Raw genomic sequence first — 24,948 nt, 5'->3', positions numbered from 1 at the left:
GGACAGTATTTGACAGTTGCGTCATTGAATGGTATCCTGAAAATATGGGATCTAGGCAAGCATGAGGCTAAATTACATACTCGAGCTATGGCGACATATGAGGCAATCAGTGACTTTGCCGAAATCATTGAGGCCAGATGTAATTCGGATTGCCGTTGTGTCTCGATCACTGTGGCAATGGCGAATCTTATGCCTAGTCCGATTTTATATGTTTGGGACATTGAAAGCGATCAAGTCCATGAGTTCGATTTTGGAGAGTCAAACGACATCATTGATGATGATTCCACGTTGTGAGTAAAAAAAGATAGAGAGAATTAAATAACAACTATATATAAAATTACAGATCAGAGTATAGATAGTATTAATTATATTTTTTTATCAATCAATTATGTATATTTATAATATGGAAGAAAGCAAAAATCGATGTACTAATTTGTTTTAGATTCCATCATGTAGTTGAAAGATAAAAATTTATAAGTTTATACTAAAAACTGCATAAAAGATATTTCCTATAAACTGCACTATCAGATTGTATTATAACTTTGATAATTTTGTTCCAAATTTTTTATTATATATCGTCAAACTTGTTTTGAGAATGATTATTAATACAGAAATATATTAAAATACAATATATATATATATATATATATATATATATATATATATATATATATATATAAATGGTACAGGTCATTTTTTTCAGTTTTATCTGCTTTACCTGCACACGACGGATGATGCGACCGACTCCGAACACCCTGTATATATATATATATATATATATATATATATATATATATATATATATATATATCGTTGCACCATCCGTCGTGTGCAGATAGAGCAGATAAAACTGAGAAAAAAATGTTCTATACCATTTTTTTTCTAAAACGCTTAATAAAAGTTATTATTGAGTGAAGATTGGCCTATCATTGCCGATCTTCGGCCGGGCGCACGTCGATGAACCGCGCGCTTGGTAGTGTGCGAGAGCGCTCAGTTGTATAGTGGCACACTATTGCCAGGCGCGCGGTTCACTGACATATGTCCGCGGCTCACCAACATATGTCCAGCTAAAGATCGACGCTGAATTGCCAGACTTCACTCAATAATAACTCTTTTATAAAGCGTTATCGAAAAAAATGATACAGGACTTTTCTTCTCAGTTTTATTTGCTCTATCTGCACATGACTGGTGATGCGATTGACGCCGGACACTCTGTGTGTGTGTGTGTGTGTGTGCGTGTGTGTGTGTGTGTGTGTGCGTGTGTGTGCGTGCGCGTGTGTGTATATTTACATTATGTCATACATCGTTATATTTGGTTCAAACAGCGCTACAACTTTTTTCATGTCAAAATATTCAAAACTTTCACATTATTATAAAAAAATTAAACGTACCTCTCCGTTCGTTAACACAGATAGTTTTTAGAAGCAATCACTATACTCACAATAAAGTTCAGTTTGAATCATTTAATTTGATATATATTTCTTTATCTCTTTTAGTTTAAAAAAATAAAAGGCCACTTTTAGTGGAACATCCTATATATATAGGGTGTCCTAGACCGCACGTACACATCTTTTGTTTCAAAAACTAAGCATTTTAGAAAAAAACGTTTTGAACAAAAATTATATGATTTTGAGGGAAACATAAGATGGTGTCATTGGTTTGACCTTGGATACATCGTTAAGGTCAAGTCTAGGATACCTTTAATTTCTTAAATGGAATGTTCTATTTTTTATTACATGTTCTTATAGCTTATGTTGAGAGCTTTCCAAAACACTATAATAAAATATTTTTTCATTAAAAATTTTTTGAGTTATTTTGTATCATAATCTGACATATTTTACCATAAAATATAAAATATCTCGAAAATTATTTTGTGTTCGGTAATTGTATTGTAATACTTTTATGTACAGAATAATAAGATGAATCAAATGGTGTACAGAAAATAATTGTTTTTTAAAAAAAGTATACAATTATTTGCAATATATTTTTTTATAACAATTATTTATTTTTTCTTTATACGGGTGGTCTAGGACACCTTGTACATATATATATATATATATATATATATATATATATATATATATATATATATATATGTAGGATGTCCCACTAAAAGTGGCTTTTTATATATACAGGATATCCGAAAATTCGCGCAACACCTTTTAAGGAAAGATAAAGAGTATTATTCTGAACAGAAAAGTCCTGTATCATTTTTTTCTATTACGCTTAATAAAAGAGTTATTATTGAGTGACGTCTGGCCTATCATCGCCAATCTTCAGCCGTGCGCACGTCGGTGAGCCGTCATAAACATATGAGTGCTCACGCACACTACCAGGCGCGCGACTCACCGACCGTGCGTCCAGCTAAAGATTGGCGATGATAAGTCAGACTTCACTCAATAATAACTTTTTTATTAAGCGTTATAGAAAAAAATTATACAGGACTTTTCTCTTCAGAATAACATCCTCGACCTCTCCTTAAAGGGTTGTTGCGCGAATTTTCGGACATCCTGTATATGTATGTATGTATATTCCTAAACAATTCAAAATGATTTATATTATTGAAAAAATTATATATAAGTCTATAAAAAAAAACTTAGTTTTTTCAATACAGGGAATATTGTATCTCTATACAATATATACAGAGTATCTGGAATCGATCGCATCACCTGTTGTATACAGATAGAGAAGGTAAAACTGAGAAGAAAAGTCCTTTACCATTTTGCAATTTTCGTAATAATTATTGAGAAATTAGTTTAAAAAGATCGACCAATGTGTGCGAGTATTAACGCGTGACAAGAAAGGACAACCCAAAATCAATCCAAAGTTTGCGGATGCTAGACGTGCGACGAAGTTTTGGGAGAAACTCTCTACAACAGATAATGAGGTTAACATATGAGCGGTATATAACGATAGATTCCCGCGTTTTAGCAACCACATATTAATGTCCCGTTGTCCCTTTTTATTGTGCGCTAATATTCGCAAGCATTGACCGATCTTTTTTAATTAATTTTTCGATAATTGTTGCAAAAATTACATTACAAAGTGATAAAGGACTTTTCTTCTTTACCTGCTCTACCTGCACACGACGGATGATGTGACCGATTCCGAACATCCTGTATATACCTTTTAAAATTATTTACACACAATTTTTGTATGAATAATTTTTTTATAAAACTAATTTTTTGCTTTTTTATAAAGGAAACTTTCGTGACAAAATTCTTATTTTCTATGCCAATGTTCCAAAATATCGAAAAAATCACATTTTTTTAAATGTCTGTATACAAATATGTATGTATGTACCAATTCACTGAAAATTCAAACTATAACTCAAGAGTTTCTGTTTGAGTTACAATTTGGCATATAGTAAAGTAGTTTGGCATATAGTATATAAGTAAAGTAGTATAACACTTTTATTTACTGTCATTTTTATAAAAATTCATACAGTGTTATAGATTTTAAAGTTTCAGTTTCAATTTTTTTTTAAATGTCTGTGCAAATTTTAACTTCTGTAAATTTTGAGATAGTGGGTTAAATTTTCTTTAAATAAAGTAATAATAGTATCATTAAAGAGTGGTTGGTATTGAATTTGGCGAGGATCGATAAAAGCGTTTATTTTTTATAAAATTTTGAATTTGAATTTGAATTTTTTAAAAATAATTTTTGTAAATTTTAGAATTTTTTAAAAAATATTTGATAATATCCTAGGTTTGCCAATATTGGAAACATTAGAAACTTACATATTGCTTCTTTATCTTTTTATTTCGCTCGAAAAACTTCCCCTATAAGAAAGTCAACATTGAAAATCCACTTGCTCCGAATAAGAGCTTTGTGAGTAAAATAAAATGATGAGGAAGCAACTTTTTATTTTTTGCAAGTTTTTAACAAGCATGATTTTCATTTTTTTTTATTTAGATGTAATTTTTAAAATTAAACATTACATTTATACTCTTTACAATGTAACATACATTTATTTATGTAAGATATTAATTATGTAGATGATTAATTGATATTTATTTCTATAATACAATATTGTATACTTGTATATATGTATTATAAGGATACAAAAGTATATAAGAATACAACATGTATAAAAAGATACAACATGTATATAAGGATACAAAAATTTAACATGAAAAAATTTATCTTCTCTTTTAGAATTACACAATGCAAAGGAAGATTGGTTACGGCACATTGCTGGGATATGGAAGATCCCAGATTACTGGTATGTCGAGCTCAAAGATTGGATAGCCGTGATTCTAAGAGTTATAAAAGCGGCGATCAGGTAATATTCATTAAAAAAAAAAGTAACTAAAAAGCGCCAAGATCATTCAACAAAATTGTTGTATGTTGTTTATATTACATGTTACATTTATAAATGGAAAGTTAAATAACCGGTGCCTTATCGGTAACACTTATGCAATAATATCTCTAATATTCAGTTTTGTTCCACTTATATAACATTATATAATTAATCTTTACTTGGACGTGTTTTTTTTTTTGCTGTATTTTTGCGGCCATGTTGTGATAGTAAACTATGTTGGATTTTTGCTACGTTTTTATTGAGAATGATATGTGATATTTTCATTATGTTTTCACTATACTATTGAGATAACAAATTATGTTTAATTTCTGCTATCTCTTTGCCATTAATATCTGATCCTGCAAACTCTATTCGATATGTGCTATATATTTACTGAAAGTAATAGCAGACAATGCTCAATTTGTATTGCATTTCTACTAACTACTATATCATTAAGCCATGTTGTCAAAAACTGAGCTTAATGAGGATACAGCATATCGAAATCTGCTTAAAATCTGCCATAAAATTATGATTGAATTTGCTGGCATATTGTTGGCAACATTTTAATATCGGAGAAGAGATTTTCTAGGCATACATTTCTATTACACTTAATTTTCTTAGTATATTTACAAATTTAGCACTTGAAAGTTAAGTGGCTTTGTGCTTCTTTTATATGAGAAAGAAAAACATTAGAAAACAATCACATTAGATCACAATAAAAAAAACTTATTTTAACTTGTATCAAAAAATCATTAAAAAATTCTCTTTATCTAAAATTTGAATAAAAATATCTAAAAGATTAAGGAATTTTCAGGAAATATTTTTACAAGATTTTAGTAACTCTGAATAAATCATGAATTATATAAGTTCTAAATAAGGAGTCAAAAAAAAAAGATTAGAACTTAATAGTCCTTAATTAGTACTTATAAGGTTTCGTCTTTATAGCTGAACTGGCTGCACTGGTTAAGAACATATCTTTCTTTTTCCAATGTAGAGAGAAAAAGATAAACTTTGAATTAGTACAGCCAGTTCAGCTATAAAGAACAGACGCATAATCTTTAGTTTAAAATTAATAACATTAATAATCTATAATTCTCTTTATTTAGATTACACAAGCTCCTGTAGTATTGGTATCATTATTCGCAACATCAGACCATAGTATTGTCGTACAAGACGTGAAACCAATAGCTGACGAGAATTGTCGATTATTAGGTGTGCATTCGCCATATATCGTTATCCTGAACTCTGAAAAGAGTTTAGATAGAAACAGTAAGATTGTGCAGTTGTTAATGAGAGACTTTGAAGAATTGGGAGATTGCGATTCTGTCACGAAAAAGGCAGTGATGGATTTCAGTTATCATATTAGTGTAGCAAATATGGAGGAGGCTTTTAAAGCCATTAAATCCATAAAAAACGAGGCTGTTTGGAAGAGCTTAGCCAAAATGTGTGTAAAAACAAAGCAATTAAACATGGCTCTTCTCTGTCTGGGTCACATGAAGCTAGCCAATGCTGCACGAGCTCTACGTGAAGCGATGCAAAATGATACTTTGAATTTAGAAGCACAAGTAGGAGTACTGGCTGTTGAACTTGGTCTTTATGTAAGTCGTTAAGTGTATATTAAATATGTTTTTTAATTAAAGTTGCAAATTTATTCAAAATATGTATCTTTAAATCACAGACTGATGCTGAACATTTATTTCGAGAAGCAAAACGTTTGGATCTGCTAGGACAACTATTCGAAGCGCGAAACAAGTTCAAGGAAGCAATTGAATTAGCCAGCAATGAAAATAAGATTCGCGAAAAGACAAGCTACTACAATTATGCTCGTACACTAGAGCAACAAGGTAAAATAGCGGAAGCTATCGATATGTACACGAAAGCTGATTGTCGATTTGAAATACCCAAAATGCTTTTGATGAGACCTCGAGAGCTTCTCGCATATCTCAATAATTCCGAAGAATTGTAAGTGACGTGATTAATATTAATTCGAAAAAACTTATTTATAATAGAGTTATATTAATACTCGTAGGGAAATTAAAAATTGGCACGCCCAATACACCGAGTCGACTGGCGATATGGAGACTGCTTTACATCTTTACGAGCAAGCAAAAGATACTTTGTCAATGACAAGACTACTTTGTTATTTCAAAAGAGAGGACGAAGCATGCGAATTAGTAACTAAAACAGGTCATGCCGCATCAGCATATCATCTTGCTGCGCATTATGAATCGAAGAATAATGTGACACAAGCGATCCATTTTTATACAATCGCTAAAGCTTATACTAATGCGATTCGACTATGCAAGGTGAAATATTTAATATTACACTATAAAAGTTTTCGCTTAAATGTCACATTTTTTTTATCGTTTAAATGTTCAACTTTCTATCCTTCTATCTTTTGGATAAACGAGAGAGAAAGAGAGAGCGAGAGAGGAGAGGAAGAGAGAAAGAGCCACGAATTTTTTGAATTTTAATCTTACAGCCGATATATAATTAAGAAAAATTGGAATTCAATTTCACCTTAATCTTCTGCTTCTCTTATTCTTATCCCTGGCTAGTCCTTTAATTTTTGAAAGTGAAGCAATTCCGCGCATGGATTATATGTTGCTAAATTTCCATGCGACATTTAAAACAACATTAACTGTAGAAAGATTCACTTTTTATATACCTTATTCAATACAACTTATTTTGATTTGTTTAAAAAATTGTTTCCAAGTTTTATATATTATCTGCAGGAACATAATATGCTGGAAGAACTGTGGCCTCTGGCCATATTAGCGCCACGACATTCGCAGATAGACGTTGCCAAGTTCTATGAGGATAACAATCAACCAGATCGTGCAGTGCTGTTGTATCATAAAGCTAATCTCTTGCATAAAGCTTTAGATATTGCATTTAGAACGCGACAATATAGTGCGTTGCAGCTAATTATCATGGATGTAAATGCGGATTCCGATCCAGCTTTGATTCGCAAGTGTGCCGATTATTTCATGCAAAATGATCAAATCGACAAAGCGGTAGACTTGCTCGCAACTGGCAAAGACTACATGGCAGCTTTAGAGTTGATCCAACAACATAATGTCGTGTTAACCGAAGAACTGGCGGAAAAGTTAACAATTGAAAAAAGAAATGACGACGATGTGGAGCATGAACGTTTAAGAATTTCTACGCTTGAGAAAATTGCGGAGATCAGTTTCGATCAAGGAAACTATCATCTTGCGACCAAGAAATTCACACAAGCTGGAAACAAGCTGCGTGCTATGAAAGCATTGCTCAAGTCTGGTGATACCGAAAAGATCTGTTTCTTTGCGCAAGTCTCGAGAAATAGCGAGATCTACATTATGGCGGGCAATTATTTGCAATCTCTAGACTGGCAGAATCAACCAGAGATTCTGAAAAACATTATCAATTTCTATTCCAAAGGCAAAGCAATGGATCTATTAGCAAATTTTTATGTAGCATGTGCACAGGTAGAAATTGATGAATTTCAGAATTATGAGAAAGCGCTGGATGCATTGAATCAAGCTAGTAGGTGTTTAATTAAGGTAATGACACCACGTGATCCGGATGTTCATAAACGAGCGGTGGAATTAGTCAACAATAGGATGTCAATGATTAAACGCTATTTGGATATTAAAAGGTGAACTCAAAATTCTAATACTAAATTTATTAGTGCAAATTGGTTCAAATTTGATCAGTGTCATTGTAGTGTAAATATTTATAAGAAATTAAACAATGAAAAATAAAATAAAAGCTAAAATAAAAATTAAATGTAAATTAAGTTTATTAAAAAATGTAAATAAAGATAGACATTTCAATATATGCTGGTAAGCATAGATATTCATGTGATAATACAATATTTATAGTATTGCAAATAGAGTGAAAAACAGACAATTGAAACATTCAATTGAACAAATAATTCAGAAACTATATTATCGTTAAAACTCCATTATCAAGAAACAAATTTCAAACAATAATTTTAAGGTTTTAAAGAAAATGTATGATAGTATAATGGGTTTGGCCATAGTATGATATTTTCAAAATCAGTTGGACTTTTGTAACTGGAAACCTTCATTTCTTTTTTTTTTGTTTATTCTTATAGCTGCTGAGGTGAGCTGCGTTTTCAAAACATCTTAAGAACTATATGATCAATTTTAATCGTTCTCGAATTTCATAAATCCCAAGATCATTTAACTCTATTTTAAGATGACTCTCCTAAGTTTGAAGAATTGATTAAATCGATTAAATCTTGATTGATTGAAAATAAAAATGAAACGCAAAATATAACATAATATAATTCAATTTATTATATATTCAAGATGTTGACATTTTAATGTAAACATTTTATTCTAATAATAAAAGGAATGAAAGCGTAAGAGAGAGAAAAGTTATTGCTTATAGATCGCATTAAATGTTTGTGTTTGATGAAGTATTTTGCCATTAGAATGCGCAAAATGTTACGTGAACATAAGACGTCGAATCTGAATCTTGCGAGAAATTGCGATCAATATATGGAAATATATACAGAAAATAAGATTATGCTATTGGATCTCGTAATAAGCGAAGATCCATCAAAGAAAGAAAAAAAAAGAATACTTATATTTTGATGAAGAAGAATCAAGTAAGATTAAAATATTCTGCTCTATCATTTGCAATATTATGAATATTACATTGGATCTAATTTTTATAACTGAACTGGCTGCACTAATTTAGAGTAATTTTTTTCTTTCTACATTAGAAGTAGAAAGATAAGCTTTGAACTAGTACAGTCAGCTGTAAAGAATAAACTCATTATCATACAGAGATATTGTGTTTACCGATTTATATTAATTTGTCTATTCTTATTTTAATAATGGAAGTTTTATTCTTATATTAATAGCGTTTTAATTATAAGATTTAAAAATATCTTTTTTGTATATTCAAATATCTTTTTACTTCTTGTTATGCAGATTATTTGAGAGAGGAGAAACGGAAACGGCAATGCAACAGGTTCGATATTTACTAGATTCCCAAGGTCCTAGTCTGGAACAATCAGTGCGTCGCGGCGATTTATTCGCGACAATTACACAACATTATGCCAATATAGGAGACCTTGAAAAAGCTAGGGCTACTATCGAAGAATTGAAACGCTTGGTACCAGGAATTAATTTGAGTTATTATTTTAACATAAATCTTCTTGAGTTATTAGGATATAAAATGACAGTGGAACGGCAGGACGGTTCCGATAAAGATGATGGAATTGAAGAGCTCTTAGGAGAATAAAGCTTCTTTAAAAACTTAATTTTTAATTTAAAAAATTAATAAAGGATTAATAAATAAAAATCAATTAAATTATAAATATGAGGATATTACATAGAAGTAATAGACACAGACACATATCTAAAACATTGCATATGTGGACATCGAGGACGCCTTTGAAAGGGCATTCTCAATTGGCAATTACCTCTAAATAAGTGAAGATTAACTCGGAATCTGTCGAATACGAATCAAATGTTCAAAAAATTGTGCATTTTATAGCTCAGTAAGTAATATTAAGAATGTACTGATGCTAACATTCTAACGTTGATAATATTCCAAAAATTTAATAAATGTTTCTATTTATTATCTGAATACGTGTGTAAAACCTGAAGACGATAACCGGTTCATGAGTTATTCAACTTTTAATTTTGCATGAGTTCTTATGAAATAGCAGCATATTTTCACTTATATAGGGTATCTGATAATAATCGCCCCACCCGTAATGTGCAGATAGAACAGATTAAACCAAGCAGGAAAATCCTGTATCATTTTTTTGTATAACGTTTAATAAAGGAATTATTATTGAGTAAAGCCTGGCCAATCATCGCCGATCTTTAGTCGGGCGCACGTCAATAAGCTGCGCGCCTGATAGTGAGCGAGAGCGCTTCACCGTTACGACGGCACACCACCAGGCGCGCGGTTCACCGACGTGCGCCCGGCTAAAGATCGGCGATGATTGGCCAGAATTTACTCAATATTAATTCTTTTATTAAGCGTTATACAAAAAATGGTGAAGGACTTTCCTGCTCAGTTTAGTCTGCTCTATCTGCACATTACAGATGGGGCGATTATTATCAAATATCTTGCATAAACGAAATTATAAGAAAGCATTATTACCATAAATATTCTGAACTTTATTTGTGAATAAATAAAATACTGAGCAAAATTTCTAAAAACACTTGATATTGATCCACAAACTCATTATCGAGTTATTAATGAAAGAGTAATACAAAATTCCGAAAATGATATTAAATATTAAAATATATTAAATATATTATTAATATACGCAACATTTTTTTTGTTTCTTACAGTTGGTTTCAGATGAAATTGACGTCCAAAAATTTTTTTTTTGTTGGCGATCATAAAATTTGCACAATGTGCAAATATATTCATTTGTAATGCCAAAATCATATTAACTGGCATTATTTAAGTCCTTTATATATATCCGAGCAGTCCTTTACAGATACAAACACATATAGTACATATCTTAATCCACAAAAACATAAAATTTCATCAATTTTAAATTAAAGTAACTTTTGTCTAGAATTATATAGCCAGTACATCCTTAAGTCACCTAATAACAATTAATAAAAAAGAAAAAGCACCAGTAATAAGAAATGAAAAATAAATTTTGATGGAGTTGAGTTTGTATATAATATGTATATAATATAGTATATAATATGTTTAATTAGATTAGTTGCTGTCCTTGTTGCTGTTTTTTTAAAATAATATGAAGATATATACTTGTAGCCACGCACGTGACCGTACAAAATACTGACCTAGTTTACACCGATATACTTTAATATCGATTTACTAAATACTATATCGACCAATTACAACCATTCCATTCTTTAAAGGAATAACTATGATTGGTCAATGTAGTACTTAATACGTATTAAAATTTATCGGTATAAACTAGGCTACTAGGGCCTGTGTACAGACACCATATCTTAACGATAGCCAAAATATGAAATATAAAAAAAATGCAGTGCAACAAATTATAACGCGCGGGCAGTCGCTAACTAAAATTTATACCATTACAAACGGGCAGTCAATAATTTAATTTTTAAACAGTAATAAAATATATTGTGAAATATCGTGCGAAACCAATCTTAACAGCTACAAAAAGAATACATGATCGAAGAAATACATACATAGCACACGCACGCACGCACACACACACACACACACACACACACCATCTAAGCTCAATTATTGTATTGAATAAATTTAGCAAGATAAGCCAACAAATCGAATTTTTGGGCGGAGCCAAAATTCTAATTCCTTATCTTGTGAATCCTTTAATTTTTTTGTACGTCATATCCTGACACAGTAACTACAAAGATGTTTAAATTTTTCAAAATATTTCTAATACTTTAAAGTTAAGTTGAGTCAGATATTACTGGTCTATAGGTTTATTACTGCGGTAAACCTCAACAATGGATTTATTATTAGAATTAATTGCTTATTGATTAAATTAAATTATTATTGCTTATTGTATTATATTGTTTTTTATAATCGATTAGATTTGGACCAAAATTAATTCTAATGGGACTAGCATAAGGTTCTCTTTATTTAAAAACTCAAATAATTTTAAAATATCAATAAATTTAGCTCTGTGATCATGTTTATCCCTGCACTAGCATTCTTTGTATCCTCATCTGTACTCCTGCACTCATAAAATTCTGTATTGAATTAATCATTGCTAGTACAGTTCTAACACAGCTACAAATAACAAATTTTTATTAATTTTACATGGCAATGTTGTATACAATTAACAATAAGAAATCTTAAGAATGTATCATGTGTCGAAACATTGACAAAAACATGGATTTCGAAGGCTGTTCTATTCTTCTGAATATCTATGCACAACTTAAGCACAATTCTCTTATTGATTTGGAAATTATTTAAGTTTAAAGTTACTATTGATTCTTATGGAAAATCACGTATCTTAGCTCATTGACAAATTTGACAAGGAATAAACATTGCCAACAAAATAAAAATTTACATATTAAAAAAAAACTCTAATAAATATTTGCGCGAAATTTGATTTAGATTCACTTACTCGTTTAAAAGTTATTTACTAAAAATTGTGTATATATACATATACATATACATATATATATAGAAAAATATTATTTATCTTTTTCTTTCTACTAATTACTCGGTTTTTTTTTTTTTTGTTTTTTTTTGTTTCTTGCAATTGATTTCAAGGGTACTCACGATCAAAAGTTTCTGTTCATAAATTAGGAAAAATATTAATTACAATTATTTTATTTTATGAAGATGTCAAAACCATATTATTTTGTGATACTTTTTTATAATTTAAATTTATTTATTTGATTTTTCAAACAGTATAAACGTAAAAAATATATATTTTTTAATTTTGACAGTTTTTTGCTACTATTGTATGGTCAAAGCATTCTTAAAGCACAGATTTCTTTGCACAAAATAATTCTTGTTTGTAAATTTAAATGGGAGTCTATAAAAAAGTAAATTAAACTAATACTAAAGTAACTTTCTGTCTTGATGTGTATTTATTGTTACTTCAAATAAATAGCCTTTAAATAAATCATTATTTCTAATTATTTTCCAACTCACTTTCGAAATATTGTACGATTTTCCAACTCACTTTCGTAATATTGTATGCTTTCCAGTATTTAACTTCGAATTAATGTGTAATAAAGATTTATTACAATAGAATAATTAGCAATAATTTATTTCATAATTTTAAGAATTAAATTAAAAATTAATACAATGTTAATACAATGTTACAATGCCATCTTACAATAAGAAAAATATATATACTTTTCACATTTAATTATTCTTTTATTAAGTATTATAATTATACATATGTATACACAATGTGACAAAAAATCTTACTTTTTTATCTATTATTTTTTATTATCATAAAAGTACTGTATATATTACAGAAATTTTACATTATATTTACTGAAATAACGTGAAGAAAGATAGATACGTAAAATATGATAAACAAATAATTCTATTTTACTGTACATATATAACACATAATATTCCAGTATAATTGATATTAATGAATATCTTCTGGGTTGAACATTCCCTGTGAACAGAATTGCAGTATATAAATTTCCTGTACAATAGAATATCTAACTACAAATTTTTACATTAAATAATCTGTTATGCAACAGCAAAAAACTCGAAAAATCTTACCTTAGCGCGTCTTAAGATGGAATCTTTGCTGGCGTCATATGGATGATCTTTGCTCGGGATTTCTAGTACAGAGGGTATTGGTTGAGTGTGACTGTCGATTACATGACGAATCATTTCAGCTACCTAAGATTTTAATATCGAGTGTAAGATTAATAATGCAATTAAGCATTATTTGGATACTTAATTAAACAACAAATAAAAATTTGCTTCCATAAACATAGCTATTTAAATAAATAAATAAAAAAACTTTAGAGAAGTCACTGATGAAATAATTTTTAAATTAGAACTATAGATAAAGACATATATATATATATATATATATATATATATATATATATATATGTCTTAATTACTTACATTTTGATTAATAAGAATGATATCTATATCATCACGTTTAATAAAGCGTTTGAACGTGTCCTCTATCTCACTTATTGCTGTGTCTAGAAGAATCATTATTTAAAATTAATTTATATCTCATTGCATAATATTATACTTTATATTATAGTATATACAATATATTCTACAATATATATATATATATATATATATATATATATATATATATATGTATCTGAAAATTTAAGGAATTTTTATTCCTAACAAAACTGTGTTTATATACGTAGTTTAAATTATCAGCAACTAAAGTACAAAAAAATTTTGAAAAACGTTTATAAATAAATATTAAAGTTTTATTCAAACTCACTTAAAATCTAACTTAAATTTAAATCTCGCTTAAAATTAACATTTTACCAACCGCGCGAGTTAGATATTGAACATAACTAAGTGCTGGGCATCACATAGTTTCTTTCGGAGCGCAATATGTTTTATTTTAATCTTTCATAACTTTTATAATTTGAAGATTAAGTGAAATTTGAAAATAAAATTGATCATATTTTAAAACCCGACATGCACTACGTTTGCCGATAACAACTATGGATATCTATACTGAAGATGGATAAAAAAAAAATCATGCAAGACATACATTTTTAAAGGCACATTGATTAATTGAATTTAACAATAAGTTTGCGGACCGATTATCCGCGCCTATGCTCTTATCTGCTAGTTTTTCCATTTAATTAATAATATATTATTTTCTCCCGCTACACTTTTCTACAAGATGCTCAAGAAAGTGAACCCAAAGGCATTGCTATTGTTAACAATGGCTTTAAAATCACAGAAGAGGTGAATGGCTTTAAAACCACAGAAGAGGTGAACTCATGAAATCAATACTTAGGGAAGAACTTAGAGAGTTTCATCATTTATTCCAAATATTTATATCATTAATTCCATATATTTATATCATTTATCCCAATTATCTATCGCCAAAGACTTGTTTTTTTTTGTTTACGTCTTTGTAATTGCTGCTTGCTAGTTTGTCGCAAATAGAAATGCAGTTTACTACTCTATTAATTTTCCGATGTCAAACAATGTGATTAACAAATGGACACTTCTTCACATAAAGTTTCCAGATACTGTTGCAACATTCACGTGTTCACTTGCATTCTGTTCATGCGCTATTTCTGCTATATTTTGTAAAAATAACTAATAATCAAACGCGCTATATAGAACAGTTTTGTATGTTATAGCGCGCTATATTTCTCTTTTTGTCTGCAGACACACAGATTTACATTGTACGAAATTAGCTATACTTATATCTTTATAGTATAACTTCTTAGTATAACGCCCGGTTTGTCTCGGTCTTTATTGATGTTTAATGCTTACATTGAGTCCTCCCTTATAGCACAAAAAAGTATAGATATATATAAGATATATCCATTCGGTCATTCAATGATGACTCACAAAACGGATAGATTTACCCAATCAGTTGGCAAAGTTAATATATATTTTTAATATATATTTTTAATATTATTAATTTATTTAAAATATATATTATATACAGGATATTAAAAAAGGTCAAAATATTTTGAGAGCAGATAGTATTGATCAAAACAAGAAAAAAAGGTCCAATTAACATGGGTCCTATAATTAATATCTTCGACGACACAGGCTATCTTTTTATTTGAGTTTTTTATCCTTTTCTTATTGATTGTCGAAATATGTGATCAATATTATTTGCTCTCAAAATATACCTTTTTTTACACCTTATACACACCTTGTATACGTGTGTTTCAAAAATAAATGGCCAAACTTTAAAAACATATTCTACTCCCAATAAGGATGAAAAAAGTTATATAAACAGTGCGGAAATGCTTCCTTTGCAAGTTATAAAAATTTAACAGATTTTAGGAACATTTCATTACAGAAATTGCTGGAAATAATTTCTTTCAGCATTAATGCATGCCTCACATCAATGTCGCATGGATTGTCGAAGACAATTCAAAAATTCTCGTAATATTTCATATTTTGCCATACAAAGCAATAATATGATTTCAGAGAATTTCCACAGTAGCAACAGAAGTATCATAAATGAGAATCTTAAGATGTCCCTATAAATAAAAATCCAAGGCGTTCAAATCGAGAGAACGTGCAGACCAAAGGATGAGTCACTGTCAATCAGCAATTCATGAAACATCGATGTGAGACATGTTGTCCGATATAAATAAAAAATGTTTATAACTTGTAAAGAAAGCGTTTCCGGATCCATGTTTATACATGGACTTCTTTTCATCCTTATAGTGAGAATATGCTCTTAAAATTTGGCCGATTTCTGAAACACCCTGTATATAAATTTCCAATACTTTCTGAATTAAAAAAAAATAACAATTTCCAATTAAGATTATTATGCTTTAAATGTTAATTGAGTATATTTTATTAGCTTATACATACAGAATGCGGTAAAGCGTGTAATTTTGACTAAATTAGCTTTCTAATCTTTAGAAATTTATAGTGTTGTATTTTAATACATATTTTATTGTTTGAATCTATTTTTTTAAATAATATAAAAAATTACACCTAATAATGAGAATAAATATTCTCCTCAACAAAATCAATGCTTCTCTTTGAAAATTTGGTGAACTTCAAATGAAACTTTACAAAAAATGATTATAAAGAATTATTCCAGCAAGCATTTTAAAGTTTGAAATTTTAGCTCTTTTCTTGATGATGATTCTTATGTAGATAACTCCACTTTTAAGTCAATCGCAAAAAATTGTCAGAAAAACTTCAATTTTGAGATTATATAACAAAAAAAAAATTTTTTATAACTTTGCTTTAAGTAAATTGAAGTTTTCTCTTTAAAATGCTTTTTTAGAAATTAAGTTGTGATTCTTTTTACAAGCGGTAGTAACATGAAATAATCAATATTTTTTCACATTTTTAAATAGAATTATTTTAGTACAAATTTCTAAGCAAGAAGAAACTCTTGATGTTACTTATTTCATGCATATATATATATATATATATATATATATATATATATATATATATATATATATTATATTTTGACTAACATAAAATCAGGAAAGTTGCACTACTGTTTAGATTCTCTCTTTTTCTTTCTCTCTGTCACACTACCATATTTTTTGATATAAAAGATAATCAGTTACTAAATCGATTCTTATTGCATTACTACATTCTGTGTGTAAGAGCCATTACAATGTAAAAACTTTTAATATTATACATATTATACATACTTTTGTCAACAACCATAAAATTAGGCTGGCGATGTTTATTAATCTCTCCAACCCCTCCCAGTAAAAAGCCGACACAAGTATCCTAAAATAATATTTATTAATTGAGCTTGTATAAGAAACTGATATTGATTGATATTTTTTTTAGTAAATGTATATAAAAAGATTAAAAATTTGAAAAATTAAATTGTATATATTTGCAAACATGGTTATAGCACAGTACAATTTCGTATTGTATACTATGAGTACTCATAAAAACAAATAGCAAATTATCACTCAAAAAACAAATAGCATATTATCTAAAAATCTAAAATAATATAATAGAAAATTTAAAAACAAAAAAGATTAATTCTTTATTCTTCTTTATAAATATCAATAAAACATAGCAAATAACAATGATGCATTGTAAAATTTCTATATGCAACAATTTACAGCACTTATTAAGAGAACAAAATAACAGCATTTTATAATAACAGAATAATTTGCACTTTAATCATTGAAATCAAATTATAACATAAAAATGCATATACACATAAATGTTAATGCTGTAACAACATAAATATATTAATATACAGTACAAAAATTATGCTATATAGCAATTTATAGATATTAATGTTTTATAACCCTCTGTTAGTCACAATATTTTTCAGTCAAAATATTAAGATGAATAAAAAATTAAAGTATTAATAAAGTGTTAGTGTAGCTTAAAATAAATGGAATGAAAATAATGTCTATTTTTAAATAATTTTTATTTTAATGTCTTCGCATATATTCATATATCAGTCTTTTAATTTGTTATATATCAGTTATAATGTGTACCAATTGGATATTGCAAATTAAGAACTATTTTGACCAAACTACAATTAATTTTATCTGTGATTATTAGAATATCTGTATTTTTTGTTAATATTATTTTAATATATAATAGGATAAAATTATAATTTTTTGTTGTTTAACACATAAAAGGAAAAGTTTGATTAGAAATGATAAATTATATTATTATTATTACTATATATATATATATATATATATATATATATATATATATATATATATTATTACTTAATATATATTGTATTATGGACAATGCTTTTGATTATTTGAATTGCTAAATTATTTGAATTGCTAAATAAATCAATCAAAGTAAGTATTAAATCAATCAACTAAGTATTAAAGTAACTAAATTATTAATAGTTATTAATAGTTATTAATTTAAGAATAATTCATGAAAAGCAATAAATAAATTGTAAAATACAATCACATCTTGGGAATATTTCACGAAATATCTTATTTAAATCATTACAAAATTTATCGATACATAAATGTAAAGACATATATTTAAAAGGAAAAGCCCTTTTCTTATAAGTTATTAAATCAAGTAGATTGAAAAAAAACACTCCTACCTCATCACCAATCACAGCTAGAAGTTTTCCTTTTCCTGCAGAATGAAGAGCCATTATACTTTCCTTAAAAGCACGAATTAAATTTTGCAAATAAAGTTTTTAAGCGAAGCAATTTTATAATTAATTGATAATCGTATACAGTTCTGTCGCACATCAGCTGACAAGCCACACCACAGATAATCACGTGTTATTCGAGGCAGCGTTCCTAAACTCCACTAAGTCTCTTGTACACGGACTTATGGCGTTTTTGAATGAAAGTGTTAATCCAACCCTAAATCAATTAATCACTATATTTTACCATGAATTCAAGTTTTTTTATTGGCAGAGTTAATACAGTGACGTCATTAATCGACTCTTCCAATAAAAGACTTGAATTTATAGTAAAATAAAGTGATTATATATATATATATATATATATATATATATATATATATATATATATGAAATTATGTATATAATAATTTAAATATAATTAACATTATCATAATATAATTGACAATTATTTTAATCTGAATCTTTATTAATTTGCACCTAAATTTTAATCTGGATAGAAAAATTATCGAAAAATGATAATAAAAGATTTCATGCAATTTTGAATTTGGGTGAACACATCCCTCTACTATCGGTTGAAGAGTAATGGCGTTTTCGAATTAGCAGGTTTAAACCTCCGCATATTTAGCTGACAAATTTGTTATTTTTTATTTTTTATTATAAGAATCGTTTGAGCAAATTTTAAAATATATCCTCATAGTTTAGGAAATAATAATTTGTTTATAATAAATGAAAATTAAATGAGCGTATAGTTAGTAGATATTTTTAAAAAATTCTTTTTTTATTTTAATCAACGTGAAATCATTTGGGAAACATGTCTGTGTTTCTAACGTTTAAGAAATAATAGTTTATTTTATAATAATTACTTTTCTATCAGCTAATAAATCCAGAACCGGATACATAAGATCAAATATGCAAAGCTAAATGGATAGGATCCAATTGATAGTTTACATTGCTAATTGCCCGTTGTTGTACTAGGATTCTGATTGGTCAATCGCACTAAATTAGTCCATTTTCTTAATGCTTACTTATATGGACTAATTAATTTTCTTGCATATTTATCTGCGCTTATTTTGTCTGAATATATCTTTACGGTTACGACTAAAAATTTTTTATGCGGCATTATAATTAAATAATTAATTAAAAGTTGATTATAAACTAACAAACGAAAATAAATGCACTACAATCATCTACAAACGAAATACAATTTATTTCACACATAATTATTTAAAAAAAATGTGTTAATCATTGGCTAACATCATACGAATAACGGTTTTCTATATAGGTCTGCACACTTGCTTTTAAAAGCCGTGCCTCAAATGCGGGCAATCTTTCTCGTTTCTGCTGCACGGTGTCATTAATGATACCGGATCAGTTCAAACATTCTTATTATGTTTTAGGGCCAATTTCACCATCTTTGGTTAAATTAACCGATGGTTAAAATCAGCAGGGTGGCAACAGAAAATAGAGATGAAGGAAAACCAAGCATTCTTATCATTTCAGTTGCTACCCTGCTAATTTTAATCATCGGTTAACTTAACCGAAGGTGATGAAATTGGCCCTTAAGGTCATTGCACGTGAAAAAATTTTAGTCGTAATCATAAGACCATAAGCAAATCAACCAATCACAATCAAGTATTCTAACAACATAATTAGAATATTTAACTATGATTGGTTGATTTGTTTACGGTCTTATGATTACGGCTAAAATTTTTTCATGTGCAATGGCCTTTAGAATGTTGTGTTACGTCTCAGCAACGCTCTTTTTCTCTCTATACTTCAGTTAGTGAGAAAAAGATTGCTCTCTACTTTTATAGGGCAAACTGCTTCCACCTGCTATACCCCAGGGACGTCGAGAGCTAGGACTAACCTAGTGAATCTAGGGGAATGACGCGCTAATTAGTTATTAAAGAGTTTCACTAAGTATCTTAGGGATATAGACGCAACTATGTATACGTAATTCGAAGGTTAATAAGGTTTAAAGAATAAAATTTAAAGAATTAGATTTTAATATTATAATAAAAGAAAGATTATGTATCTAAATATCTAATATATTCGTCTATGTTCAAATGATTTTCAATTAATTGATGTTTTAATTGGGAGCTTAAATCACAAGAAGGAATTGTTAAATTATGTTGATAACTTTCCTTAAAATGTCCCAAATAGCCAAGTCTGTTCAAACAGATTTTGTCAAACGTCTGCTACAAATTTTTGTCAGCAGAAAGACTGCAGACTGCATACAAAATCTGTTATATCAAATAATGATAACAGAACATCAGCAGAAATATTACAAAACCTGCTGACATAATTTGACAATAGATCAGTAACAGAAACCAAGCAGAATTTGTACAGAATTATTATAGCAGATTGACAGCAGAAATTGAGCAGGATTTGCGCAATGCAATTTGATGTCAGATTGGTGGCAGAAACCGAGCAAATCTGCGCGTACGCATTTTGATGGCATATTGATAACAGAAATCGAGCAGGGTCTGCTAACATGACATGATATCAGATTAACAGCAAAATCCGAGCAAGATCTGCGCACGCGCAATCTGACAGCAAATTGGCAACAGAAATCGAGCAGAATCTGCAATAATTTATTAAAACAGTAGTTTATTTGCTTACTGCTATGCGACGCAGTATTCACTTTCTATATCTCGTATTCAAGATCTTGTCATGAGTGTATATGAAGCCTGCAAAATGCGGCTAACAACATATATAATTATTTCTATCGGTTCAATTTTTTATACGATTCCCATACAGGGAATTTAGATATTGAACTGATTTTTGAAAAATCGGACAAATAAATGTTTGATTTCATTTATTTAGACAATTTCTGTTCGAATAAGCAAAATTATTTAGTTATTATTTATGATATAAAGTAGAAATCTAAGATGTAAAATAGAAATTCCATTAAATAAAATCTTTAATTGTAATAAATTTAATTATTTAAATTTTTTATATTTATTACATTAATATTATATATTTATATATTATTAAAACAGAAAATGACGTCCCGTGAATGTGATATATCGATTATTGACATCATTTTTGAGTTTCATGAGACCTAATTTAGGATGTCTAATTATTTATGTTATTTTGTGACCAAAATTTATTGTCATTTTGTTACTTGGGATTCTTTAAATGTTTAAATCCATTTAAATGTCCATTTTATATAAATGTCTAGAAGCTGCAGAATCTGCTTGATTTCTGCTGTCAATCTGTTAGCAGATTATGTTAACAGACTCTGCTCGGTTTCTGCCGCTAATCTGCCGCCAAGTTACGTCAACAAAGTTTGTTCAAATTTTTCCGCCAATCTGTCAACTTATTATATTAGCAGATTCTGCCGGCAAAACATTAGCTGAATGCAAACACAGGTGATGTCAGTTTGCTAACAGATTTTAATTAAATCTGCTACTAATCTGCCGTCATACTGCTAACATTTTGCTTAAGGGGGTGTTATAATTGATTTAGTAATATAATAAATTCTGGCGTATACGCCAGAAGGGTTACTTATTAGATAGAGACCGTTATTAATTAAGTGAGTTTTATTATAAAGTTTTATTTGTGAATATTTTTGAATGACTTTATGAAATTTATGAGAAAATTTCAGACGATTTATAATGGTTAGAAAAAAAAATCATTTTGCAAGATTTTATACGAGGTTTTGATCAATTAGTAGAATGTTTAAACTGAGATAGATTAGAAATGCATTTGAAGCATTTCTTTATGCCGGATCTATGATTTTATTTTTTACGGCAAGCCCGCTTGTATTGCGGATTCACCATATGCAAGGACTTGTTAGTTAACATATATATAATTAATTAGAAGTCGTACAAAAGTTAGAGAATTAAGATTTGAAAAGAAATATTATAATAGAAATTAAGGGTAACTAATAAATTGTGGACACTAAATAATAGAGAGTTAGTTAGATCGAATTAATTCATTATGAGAATTGTTTAAGGAATAAAGTCTTTTATTTAATATCAATACTTGATTATATTATGATTCTAAATTTCTGATAGAAAGAAAAGATTTGGAAAAGAGATAGAATGTCGCCAGGGGCACCGTAATAAGCGCTCGGTAACTAGGTTTAAGGATTATATCAAGAATTCAGACGGAAAGAGGGGTCGTCAGGGCACCGTAATAAGAACACGGCAATGATGGATTTTCGGGGAAAAGAACAAAATGTTGCAAAATTAAGTCAGGTTTAAATGACAACAGTAGTGTATATTATGCATGGAATTTATAAATCTTACCTAGTATTGATATTATGGGGATGTTTCAAATAATAGTAAGATAATAGATTAAAGTTGACTAAAAACTGTCAGCAACGTGCTAATGCTTGACAAGGGATTTCTTATTATTTAGAGGATGAAAAAGTAATTGAATGATATTAGTGGATTGTCAGTCAATTGAAATAAAATTTCTAATATTTATAAGAAATGGGAATTTATAGTAACTGTAAACACTTACCGTGATGTGGAAGGAAAAACCCTTCCTTCTATTCAAATCCTGGTCATACTCTGTTAGGCCCTTCTCTCGTCCTTTAACACCTCGGTCGTGGATGAGGTAGGTCGGATAAAAGTGCACAGGCATATACACAAAATCTTTTATTATTTCCTTAATTTTTACACAACTTAAACACCGAATCGACAGTAATAGCAATTAATGTATTAATCGAAGTTGTATAGCGAATAGTAACGAATATGCGAACAATGACCAGATGCAGAGCGGATGAATGAATCGAAAATGAACTCGTGAGTGAATGAGTTCAATAATAAACGAATAATACGGAGCAAATACTTGAACAATAATGTACGAAATAGTAATGAAGCGGAGTAGTTAAATAGTAATGAAGCGCGAATACTGAATGCTCCGTGAATGAATGTTCGTGAATGCATATGCTAATGACTAACGAACGACTAATGACTGACCGTGAATGCTTTGGAGGTTCGAAATCGAAGGCTTATATACTACCAAAACGGAAGGCTTTCGGGTCATGTGTAGATCACGCGTTGCGCTCTGGAATGTTCTTAGGATGATTCAGTGGAGGACTTCCGAAAAGAAAGATTTTTAGCAATAATTCTCCTGAGAATTGTCGATCGATATGCTTATCTGTCATTTAAGTTTCGGCGCTCGCGGTCGTAGTCGTCGCGAATCCGTTCAACTTATCACTCGCAATATCAGGTGTCACTGATATGAGGCCTTTTATGCGCATTTTTTTTTAGCTTAATTAATATTTTATAATATAAAATTTTTAATAATATTGTTAATATTTATGCTTATTAATTTATGAAATCATTTATTCTATTTATTTCAGTTTTGGTAATAAGTTGGACATTATAAAGTTATAGCATTCTATATAATTTAGAAAATAGTTATTTTAGATAACTATTATATGTATGTAATGTATATAATTTATGATTCCATAAAATATAAGTCTCTTAAATTTATATTTATGGTCGCTTGATCGATCTACAATAAAGCATATTAATTTCATAAAGATCATTTCTTTATGGAAGCATTATATAATAACTTATGTTAATTATTATAATTTTAATTATTTATAAGATTAAATTGTATTGAATATAGTATTAAAAGTTTTGTATGTGCAGATGTTTTGGAAAAAAATATAAATATATAACATAAAAGAATTATAAATATTTTCAACAAGTTATTATTATATACGTTTTATGATTCCATAAAGTGCGGCGCATTTATTCCTTAATTTAAGAATGAATAATTATTATGTAATTGTCTGTATGATTAATTATTAAAATGTTAAAAGTTTGATATTAGTATCGATATTATCGAATGCGAAGCTTGCTCGCAAGTCTTTCGTTCTTAAAGTAATCAGCAGGTTAGTTCGGTTAAGTTAACCGACGGTTAAAATCAGCAGGGTGGCAACAGAAAATAGAGGTGAAGGAAAATCAAGCATTCTTATCATGCGTGTGGTTACGTGACTTCGATTCGACGCTAGTCACGTTAGCGTCAAGGAAAAAGAAGTTGAATTTTCTCAACTTCAGCGTCAAGCATCAAGCCGTACTGTTGGTCAGTATTGATGCTATAATAAATTTGATGCTATAAACTCTTTTCATGAGTTTTTACAATATACATAGCGTCAACTTTAATGACGTGATCTACTTTAACGTTAAAAATGAGCGTCGAAAAGCGTGAGCGTCAGCGTGAAAAGGCACCTTTAACTTAACCGAAAGTGGTGAAATTGGTTGCGTTCCGTTTCACGCATAGAGCGCATAGATCGCTTGGAAATCTATATGTTACGTGAATTATAGATTTTCAGGCGATTTATGTGCTCAATGCGTGAAACGGCTTCCATTGGCTCTTAGCAAACCTGACCACATGCGGAACATTTTTTATGACCATTTCT

General features: G+C 29.0%; 2 protein-coding genes across 2 annotated transcripts in view; one reads left to right on the top strand and one right to left on the bottom strand.

Moving 5' to 3' along the window:
• Positions 1-12,406, top strand: part of LOC126856612 (intraflagellar transport protein 140 homolog) — a 34,542-nt gene extending 22,136 nt beyond the window's left edge. The window contains exons 6-12 of the mRNA XM_050605270.1: positions 2-290; positions 4,159-4,285; positions 5,410-5,901; positions 5,982-6,265; positions 6,333-6,609; positions 7,039-7,943; positions 9,253-12,406. Coding sequence (XP_050461227.1) covers positions 2-290; positions 4,159-4,285; positions 5,410-5,901; positions 5,982-6,265; positions 6,333-6,609; positions 7,039-7,943; positions 9,253-9,565 — 2,687 coding nt within the window. The 3' untranslated portion in view covers positions 9,566-12,406. The remainder of the gene's footprint in view (position 1; positions 291-4,158; positions 4,286-5,409; positions 5,902-5,981; positions 6,266-6,332; positions 6,610-7,038; positions 7,944-9,252) is intronic.
• Positions 12,407-13,024: 618 nt separating this feature from the next.
• On the bottom strand, positions 13,025-18,705 carry LOC126856674 (V-type proton ATPase subunit F). Its single transcript, XM_050605406.1, has 5 exons — positions 18,507-18,705; positions 17,107-17,188; positions 13,871-13,953; positions 13,514-13,636; positions 13,025-13,403 (listed from the first exon to the last, which is right to left on the bottom strand). The coding sequence occupies exons 1-5, from the start codon at positions 18,558-18,560 to the stop codon at positions 13,374-13,376; spliced, it is 372 nt and encodes a 123-aa protein (XP_050461363.1). The 5' UTR covers positions 18,561-18,705; the 3' UTR covers positions 13,025-13,373.
• Between the last annotated feature and the right edge of the window lie 6,243 nt (positions 18,706-24,948).

Source organism: Cataglyphis hispanica, chromosome 19 (genome assembly GCF_021464435.1).
Source record: "Cataglyphis hispanica isolate Lineage 1 chromosome 19, ULB_Chis1_1.0, whole genome shotgun sequence".
NCBI classification, from domain to species: Eukaryota; Metazoa; Arthropoda; class Insecta; order Hymenoptera; family Formicidae; genus Cataglyphis; species Cataglyphis hispanica.
This window is presented reverse-complemented; position numbering and strand designations above follow the sequence as displayed.